We start from the raw sequence: 9,202 nt of genomic DNA, 5'->3' as shown, positions 1-9,202 counted from the left end.
CAGCTCAACCACAGAGTCAGGCATATTACAGAGCAAGAACAAACAGCACACATTCTCATTTTGGGGCATGAGTGGTACAATTCATCTTTGTTACCAAGCTTTGTTCTAAAATTTCATTCTAGAATCTCTCACTGTGCTGTGAACCCAGCAGCAAGTACCTTCTAGTAGCTACTTCCTTCTAGGACAATACCAGCAAGCACGTTTATGGACCGTCTTTCCAATGCAACAGCTCTGTTGGCATGGTCTGAGCCTTTTGTGCACATTTCTACACACAGTTTAGGTTTGTCCTCATTTATCACCAGCTGTGTGCCCTGCCCTTCCGAGCCTTTGATGCTCATGTTGTTAGCTATCCCATTTCTTCCTCAGCACATACTTGCCTGCCTCTTCACAGGGAGAAAGCTAACTGATGGGGTGTGGAAGAGCAGTGTCTGCATGCCCACAGCACTCAGTTCAGAGCGCAGAGAGGCCCAGCAGGGCTTCTTTTTCCTTCGGGATATCCTTAGGGATGCTTACATCCTCCAGAGTTTTCAATCAAGTCACCCCGAGCAGTGCTACAAGCACCATGTGTGCCTCATATATTGGTGACAGAGTAAAGTTTCTTGATCTGTCACAGGCAGGGATGCTGACATGATCTGGTGATCCCTTCAGATCTCCGGCTCCATGTCGGCAAGTCACATGCCCTTGTGAGTGTGTTTATTATTATTTAATTTGCTTTGCTAGCAACTATCAACAGCACAGGCATTTTCACACTCGTTCTCTCTCACCAGGGAAGGATAAAAACACCACTAATGTCTTGTAATGCTGCTTGAAAATGTGCAGAAGAAGATGGTCTGAGTGGCAGTGGTTCTAGTTTTCATCTGTTCTCCTTTGCCTCTGTGAGTTTCTTTTTTGCAACAAGCCTCTTGTGAAACGTCCTGACAGAGGAATGGTGAAAATTCGCCTATCTCTATGTGCTGTGAGAAATACCCCAGCTATGGCTCTGTCTGCACATTGGATTTGGTTCTGTGCAGACTGCCCGGCACTGTGGGAGCTGCCCTAGCTCCTCCTCCTACAGAAGGGCTGTGCTTGTGGCCGTACTGGTAACGTGGACGGACTCTTAGTGGAGAAGTGATTCTGTGGCAGCGATAATGAACCAGCAAGAGAGAGTCGGTCCTGGGACTGCAGGTAACCATAAAACCTTCCTTTCTGCCCTCCTCTAGGAGAAGGAGAAGGTGGGGGAAAATACGGGGCTGGGATAAATAAAGGGCATGGTACCGTGGCTGGCTGTGTACCAGCAGAAAGACCCAGTGCCCATTCTCAGGGTAGAAACCATCTCTTCTGCGTGTCTGCTGCCAGACACTGAGCTGGACTGTGAGTCCTTTGAGTAAGTGACTACTCGCTGTTGTGTAAAAGAGGCTGGGGGACAGAGCCCAACTAAGAGTTGGGTCGCTGAGAGAAAGAAGCTCCAAAGAAAGCTGAGGAGAAGGGAGGTAGAGAAAGAGCATTCAGTGAAAGACGGGGTAAGGGAGGGCAACCAGGAAGGTGTGCAGGGGAGAAAAGAGGTGTGACGGGAGAAGGAAAGTAGTGCAGCTTGGGAAGATCGCAGCTATGGCTTTTGACATGAAGCAAGAGGGCAGTCCCCGTGTTGCCCTACGCTGCAGGTGTGACCCACTGCCAGTGACAGACAGCACGAGCTGGTTACAGCGCCTGCGGGACCTGCCAGGCCTTGGGACAGGGTTATCAGCAGGCTGTCAGGGCACGCAGCCCCTTGGATTATCCTGCCCCCCGACTCTGGGCCGGGGATTTCCACTCTTGCCTTGTGTTTTGCAGCCCCAGCAGAAGGGAGCAGCTGTTCCCGCCTGAGCCCCTGGGTCTTGCTCGTTTCTGCCCTTGCCGTCAAAACTGCCCTTATGACCGTCGGCCTCGGTGGGTGCCAGGGTCCCTTTACTTCCGTGGGGAGGAAGGGAACGGGGCCTGAAGTTGCCTGGTGTCAGGTGGAAAAAGAAAACCCCAGCCTCTTTGCCAGCAGGCGACTGCCCTGCACCCAAACAGCCTGTTCTGCTGCCCCTTTCCCACGCTGCCTCTTAGCTGGGGAGCCGCGTCCCTTGCACAGTTAGCAGGTAGTGTCCTGGCAGGGCCTTCCCACAGCTCCTCTCACTTGCCCACCTGTGCAGATAAAGCCCGTCCTGGGTGAAACCCATCAGTTCCTGCCCTCCCACTGCAACACGGCCGAGAAGTCTCCTTAGTGCCAGACGACATCTGAGCAGGTTCCCCAAGGGCTGGCTGTTGGCTCTCAGTTCTCCTGGCCGCATTTGTGGTCTCCCTCAGAGCTCCTCATGGCCCTGTTGCAGCCGAGGAGCCAGCATGATCTCCCTGGACATCCTGCTACCAGGGCTGACCATGGTTGAGCAGAGTGAGGTGTAAATCCACCAAAATGCTCCAGCTGCATCCTACCCACACCGCCTGGAACAAACAGAAGGGAAATATGTTGTGTGTTGTGTCCTGGAGTATCTTTAATACTCTGCGATAACTCTCCTGTGGTGTTCAGCTCCCTTGGGTGAGGCCTCAGCACTCAGCAGTTCTTCCCCTCCTTGGCATGGGTGAAAAGGGTGCTCTAAAGCTGCAGAACACAGGCAGATTAAGAGGGAATGCAGATTGATATTCCACCTTTACTAGGATGGTCTCACAACTTCTTTGACCTTTTCCTGACCCCATCCTCTAAGGGTGTCTTAGCTGGGCTTTGTCGGCTGGGAAAATGAGTCTCAGCCAGCTGAGGTGAGGGGGGCTCATCTGATCAGTGTTTGCCCAGGGGAGGGAGTGACCCGTAGTGGGGAAAGCTGTCTGCTCTTTTCCTTCAGGATACAATTTTCAGAGCTTGTTGGTGTAACCGAGTCTCTGAGGGAGCTCTCAGCCAGAAGGTGGAGGGCAGGACAGCTTGCCCATGAGTGAGGATGAAAGGATGACAGTAGTGCCTTCCTTCTCTTTCCCCTCTTCCCAGTTCTTCTCTTTCACAGGAGCTGTGGCCAGTACAAGACTCTGCCCCAGAATGCTCCAGGGTGGCACTGCATCCCCAATGGATCTGCAAGCCAAAGTGAGTGATGCTAAGAGCCTTGGGAGTGACACTGAGCACATCCCCCACATTTATTCTGGTGTAAGTCAGCCTTTGAGTTTGGGAACGGGATTGTCAGCCAGAGCTGGATTGCCCTAGGGAAGGAAGATGGAGAGGTGAGGAAAGAAAATGCTGTGTTTTACAGTCTGACGTAGGATGCTCTGAAAACATGTCTTGGGCCAGTGGAAGGGGGTGGCTTGCTCCAGTTCTACCTTGTGATCACTCGTCCTCTTCTCTGCCCACATACAGCCCCTCAGCTCCATTCCAGTTCACAAATCTAGCCAAAAGCACTTCATCCTTTTGTAAGGGATGGCTCAAGCCTGTGCTCTCCAGTGCCAGAGTATCTGTTTCTACAAATGTAATGGTAAACATTGATCTAATACAGAAGAACACAGGAAAATTAACATTTTTTTTTCTGCTTCTTCCACTCCTTGGACTTTTCAATTTCTCGATTTGGTGCCAAGAAGGGAATCTGAGACAACTGCTTTGACCCTGATTAGATTTTAACTGTGTGAAATGAGCAGCTATTCGTTTCACAGAATCACAGAATTGTAGGGGTTGGGAGGGACGTGAAGAGAGCATTGGGTCCAACCCCCCTGCCAAAGCAGGTTCCCTAGAGCAGGTTGCCCAGGTAGGCATCCAGGTGGGCATTGAATATCTCCAGAGAAAGGGACTCCACAGCCTCATGAATGGAAGCTGGGAGCTTTTGAAGAGTGTGAGCCCTGAAGCCTGCATCTTCACTCTGCTGGGTGAGAATATGTGAGTGCAAGGGGCATGGTCAAATATATACCTGTAGGTACTGGAAGAACTAAGCACCTGCCCAGGCAGAAGCATTGCAGGCAGGCAGGTTCGTTGCTTTTCATGTGGTTCTTGCAGCACAAGAATTCTTTGCTTCTGGTTTTGGTTCCTCTGTGGTCTTGCTTTGGACCACAGCCTCCTGGGCCTCTCCTCCCTTCCCTGTTCCTTTCATTTTTCTGGCCCCATATCAGCAGCAGCTGGTTACAGCATTTGGCAGTCGCACCTTGATTGCATAGATTAGCACATAGAGCCCCTGCAGAACTCCTGTGTGGGGAACCCAAGAAGAAAGTCCCTGTGAGGTCTGAGATTCAGCTCTGCTCAGTGTACCAGAGTGTCTTTGTTGGTTGACTAGACTGGAAGGACTTGTTTGTTGGACATGTTCCATATTGAGCTATATTCTGTGTGTGATAGAAACAGCTTACAGATAGAGGTATATAACCTGAAAAAAGATAACCTCGTGCTTAAGAGAACGTGCCCATGCTTTTCAATCCATCGTGCGACTTTCTGCGTGCATGGCAAATTTCTAGGAAAACATGCACAGCTTGTGTAAGAAACTACCAGTGTTGGCAGTGAGGCTGCCAGACTAGTTTACTGTGTATGTTTGTTACTGTGTATGAGATGACAGCTAATCACTTGGACAATGCTTTTCTGATGTCAGTGTCCCCAGAGGAGTGCTCAGCTCCTTCCCATCTCACTTCTTCAGGAATGGTGAGGCAGAAAGTGCCTCTCCCCAAGCAGAGCTTGAATGGGCACCATAGAACAAAGGAAAAAGCTCTTCAAGCAGGGGCCCTGTGACAGCAATCTCTCAGGGTGTCAATGGTGCTGTTTGTGGAGCACAAAAGAGAGTATTTACCGCTGTCCAAAAGAAATGTACAGTTCAAACCCCTTCTCTGATACTTGGGGTTCTGCGCTGAGCTCACTGAGAAGAGGCACAGCACATCTTGTCCAACACAGGTCTTTCTTCCCCTACAGAGGACAGCTGAAAGTGCTGTCCAGTGGGCTCGAGACCCTTTAAAGAAAGCTGCTATTACTTCTCAGATGATTGGATGCCCTGGGATAAGAGCCAGCAGAACTGCAGTGGGATGGGCTCCCAGCTGGGATGGGCTTACCAATCTCTTCAATCTGTCCGCCACTGCAACGCTGAGTATCCCCAGCAACCAAAAAGGAATATGTGGGTTAAAGCCAGCTCAGGCTCATTGCTCTCCTCCGAGTTGTTTTTGTTTTTCAGTTTCCTATGCTGTTTTGGGCTGAAAGCATACATACCTTCATCCCATGTCAGTCTGGCTAATTTAGGAGATTATTGCCATCGTTTTGATCTTCTGAGGGATGTACAGTTACACAGCTGGTCAATTCACTCAGCTGATATAACTGGTTGATTCACTCAGCTAACAAGGGCAAAGCCCCCTCTTTGGTCCCATTTGTGCTGAGATAAGGTCCTCTTTCATTGCAACAGCTGTGGTCAGTCACTGCATACATTCTTCCCCGAGCTTTGTAATTGCCCCTGCCCAGCTCTTCTGAGCCTTTGTCCATTATAGGAGATCACTGATCACTCACAGGGGTCACTGTGATTACTCTTCCCTCCTCATTAGTACTGCTATTTCTAAATGACACAGCTGATGGAAATAGACATCTCTATTGTCAATGTTATCTATATTATCAATATCCCTGAGTGTTTGAGTTGGTGACCACTCCACAGTCCTTTGGGCTGTGAACATGGCCTGCTGACACCAGCCACCACCACTGTATGAGCCAAATAGCAATTCCCAAGTATTCCACCCTGGTTTCAGTAGAGAGAGGCATATGCTGTTACCTTCACCTGGACTGTCTTTGCTGCTGCTAAAACAGGCCCATCTAATGTGTTTCTCATCCAAACTATTGCTGATGTCTATGGCTAGCTTAGGAAGAGAGAAACTGTGTTGCTGAAGTGCTTCTTTTAATCCACTGAGTGTAAAGGGATTTAGATGGGTGTCTCCATGGTCAATACCTGTGGTCAGGTGGAATCAGCCCCACCCTGTGGCATGTTCTCTGTGTTATCCCCTCCCAGGGCTCCCTCTGCTCTCTGACGTGGAAGGTTGTCACTTGCTGTGAAGGCAGCCATACTGCTTTGGGCCTAGTTTTCTAAGAGCCATGGAGCAACTAACCCCACACCTTCAGCTCCATGGCATCCAAGGAAGCCTGAGGGCATCTGCTCAGTGCTGGGACAGACTCCAGTAACAAACCACTGGCTTGCCACAGCCACCTGGGACTGCTCAGGTGGGTCCCGGGCTTCCCTAGCTTTGTTGACTAGGTCATCCTGGATAGACCTTGTCAGTCACTGAGTGGAGGACCCTTGCAGGCAGCTGTGGGTGGCTGGGAGCAGAAATGCTTGTTCCTCTTCCCTGACAGAATGTCAGTTACCTCTTGAGAACCTGAAAGGGAGAGCCAGAGGAGCAGTGATGCTGAGTCAGCGCTTGGTGGGGAAATGCATAAAAAAGTGAAGCACAAAACGGTGTGGGAGAAGCACGGAGAAAGTGGTAACCCTGCCTTCTGTTCTCTCCGTTTCCAGTCACTCACGTCTCCCAGAGCTGTGACAAGCCCGCAGCCCTGCAGGGGAACCACACCGAGTTGCACTGCATCTTGGCGGTGCATCAAAGCAAAGGTCAGTCGTGCTGGCAAGGATGCAAGAGGTCTTCGTTATGAGGATGGTGATTGCTGGGGTCTGCTCTCACAGCAAGCAGCAACAGGAGCAGGCTCCAGAGGAGAGATGTGGGAGAGAGAGAAAAAGGATTTCCTGCTAGCAGCTTAGGGGGAGGATAGGTCCATGTTAAGAGTGTCCTGGGAGGGCAGGGTGGGTGTGAACACACTGACAAGGACAAAATGCATAGTATCATACAGTGGTGGAGGGAAGATTAATGATGGAGCAATAAGAAAAGTGCAACTCTCTTCAGAAAAACAAGCAATATTCCCTGCTGCTGCACCTACAATCCTATGGGAGACTGTACAAGGAGGAGTCAAAACAGATCACCAGAATGGCTTTGTCTTTGTCAAGGCAAGACCTGAGAGCACGGTACAAGGATTACCATGGACTTGTGTACACAGAGCTCTCTTCTGATCATACCTCAGAACAATTTGAAGAAATACCTGCATTATACTTGTGGGTGTATTTTCTTCCAAAAATTTATGGAAGGAAGGAAGGAAGGAAGGAAGGAAGGAAGGAAGGAAGGAGGGAAGGAGGGAAGGAGGGAAGGAGGGAAGGAGGGAAGGAGGGAAGGAGGGAAGGAGGGAAGGAGGGAAGGAAGGAAGGAAGGAAGGAAGGAAGGAAGGAAGGAAGGAAGGAAGGAAGGAAGGAAGGAAGGAAGATCTAAGTTAGAATACGAGCATTGTCCCTGGAGAAGAGGGGGTCTTTGCAGTGATGATCTCTCTCATTATTAGCATTCATGCTCCGTGGTCTCTCTCTGCACAGGGCGAGACTGGAAGTGCTGTTCAGAGGGCTGGAGACCCTTTCAGGAAAGCTGCTATTACTTCTCAGATGATTGGATGCCCTGGAATGAGAGCCAGCAGAACTGCAGTGGGATGGGCTCCCAGCTGGTGGTGATCAATACAGAAGCAGAGCAGGTAAGTGCAGGGCTGGGAGAGGGGCAGAGCAGCCTGGAGACAGGAGTGCCAGGCCTGGAGGGGCCTCAGAGCCCCTCCTGGCTCCTGCAGTGGAGGGGGGATGTCCTTGCTGCATGCACTCAGCACTGGCTCCTGTCTGCCACCAGCTCCACCCCACTGGGACTCCTGCCACCTCCCTCTGTTCAGTCCTGAACCTCATGGACGTTGTACTCTGCCTGATTTCCAGGCTTTCCTCTATAAGGAAATGGGAAGACAGTTTAAACACCAGCGAAACGGAGTCATTTTATACATCGGTCTGAGGGCACAGAAGGTGGGCCAGTGGCGCTGGGCAGACCAGACTCCCTATAATGAAACAGCAGCGTGAGTATCCCATGACGGAGAGGGTTTGGTGTGGCTCCGGGTACTGCAAGAGGGTGGAAGAGATGTGAGGGTGTCTGATGAGCATGGGAGGGATATGCCATGGCTGTCTGTGAGAGGACAATGATGGAGCCGGCAAGGGCTTTGTGGGATACCAGGTTCCCACCGATCCATCCATGCTGGTTAGTGGTTAGCGATAAATTATCTGTGACATGGCCATCGGTGCTGTAGGCAGAGAAGAAGCTGCATTTCCTGAGGAGAAATACATGAATTCATACAGGACAAGCCTTGCCTGACCTCCGTACTGCCCCACCACACACATGTGCAGGTGTAGGCACATGGTCTATGTTCCTGTATGTGTGAAGGTGTAGGCACATGGTCTATGTGCCTGTAGGTGTGCAGGTGTAGGCACATGCTGGGCCGGTGCTGTCATGCTGCAGAAGCAATGGGGTGCTGGAGAGATCACCAGGGCTTGGCTTGCAGATGTTTCTTCTGGAAGAGACGCATCCCCTGCTGGCTGTGAAGTGCCTGGGGTGAGCTGTGGTGAGCAGCTCTGCCCACCAGGACTGAACAGCTCCCTGCTGTGTTGGTTCTAGGAGGAAGTCAGGTTTGCATGTAAGACTGCTGCCAGTGGGATTAGCAGAGTGCGAGGAAGGGTACGACTTCTGTCCATCAAACTGCATCTGGAGTGTCTCCCCTCCAAGCCTTGTGTTCCACGTGTGGCCTTTTCCAGCAATGTGCTTGCAGGGTGCACAGGGAGTAACATGTCTCTTTTTCTCTCAGGTTCTGGAGGCGTGGGGAGCCAAGTGATCAACCAAGTGATGAGCTGTGTGTTGTAATCCATTACCAGAAAGATATTTTCCGGAACTGGAATAATGTCCCATGCACAATCGACTCTTATCGGATTTGTGAGACTGCAGCAGAAACAATATGATGGAGGAATCCTCATCCTGAGATGAGCAGCGAACTGGGAACAGCAGAGGGCTGTGTTGGGAGGGGTAGGAGAGCCTTGGAGCATTTGTCTTACCTCTGCTCGTGGGATGATGAGACTGGGAGTGATGTTACTCTGCACCCAGCATCCCCTGTGCATGTGTATTTCTGAAAGTACCCCTGATGTGGAAACAATAAATGGTAGAGAACTCTGCCTGTGCTTTCTCAGGCTGACCATCCCATCCCATGGTCGGTGATGACAGATTTGGCAATGGAAGCTCCAGGCAAGCATGGCAGGTGAAGGTCATGTCTGGGAAATGTGCCAGTACCTTTCTTTCAATGCCATTGCCTCCATGGGACGGACACAGGAGGGTTCGGGGTCATCAAAGCAGTTCCTGGGCTCTTCTGTCAGTCATCCTCTTCTCTCTGTGTGGG

General features: G+C 50.9%; 1 protein-coding gene across 7 annotated transcripts; it reads left to right on the top strand.

Annotated features, from left to right (window-relative positions):
• The first annotated feature begins 1,004 nt into the window (after window positions 1–1,004).
• LOC137865592 (C-type lectin domain family 4 member D-like) lies at window positions 1,005–8,981 on the top strand. 7 transcript variants are annotated; one of them, XM_068700776.1, is made up of 7 exons: window positions 1,005–1,164; window positions 1,810–1,905; window positions 2,994–3,070; window positions 6,432–6,524; window positions 7,298–7,480; window positions 7,707–7,840; window positions 8,621–8,981. In XM_068700776.1, exons 1-7 carry the CDS (start codon window positions 1,128–1,130, stop codon window positions 8,769–8,771), a joined length of 771 nt encoding a protein of 256 aa, XP_068556877.1. In that variant the 5' UTR covers window positions 1,005–1,127; the 3' UTR covers window positions 8,772–8,981. The 7 variants fall into 7 exon arrangements, with proteins under 7 accessions (XP_068556877.1, XP_068556868.1, XP_068556885.1 ...); XM_068700767.1 differs by having other exon boundaries at window positions 2,994–3,130; XM_068700784.1 differs by having other exon boundaries at window positions 2,978–3,070; window positions 7,329–7,480.
• Window positions 8,982–9,202: the final 221 nt, after the last annotated feature.

This window comes from Anas acuta, chromosome 1 (assembly GCF_963932015.1).
Source record: "Anas acuta chromosome 1, bAnaAcu1.1, whole genome shotgun sequence".
Taxonomy (NCBI): Eukaryota; Metazoa; Chordata; class Aves; order Anseriformes; family Anatidae; genus Anas; species Anas acuta.
The sequence above is the reverse complement of the archived record's forward strand: the minus strand, read 5'-3'. Positions and strand labels throughout refer to the sequence as shown.

What these genes read in the sequence shown, in the direction of transcription:
- LOC137865592 (XM_068700767.1), top strand. Translation starts at nt 1,128, where the DNA reads ATGAACCAGCAAGAGAGAGTCGGTCCTGGGACTGCAG. An exon ending in CCTTATGACCGTCGGCCTCG is followed by an intron (nt 1,906 to 2,993) that starts GTGGGTGCCAGG and finishes TCTCTTTCACAG; the next exon opens with GAGCTGTGGCCAGTACAAGA. An exon ending in GGCGGTGCATCAAAGCAAAG is followed by an intron (nt 6,525 to 7,297) that starts GTCAGTCGTGCT and finishes TCTCATTATTAG; the next exon opens with CATTCATGCTCCGTGGTCTC.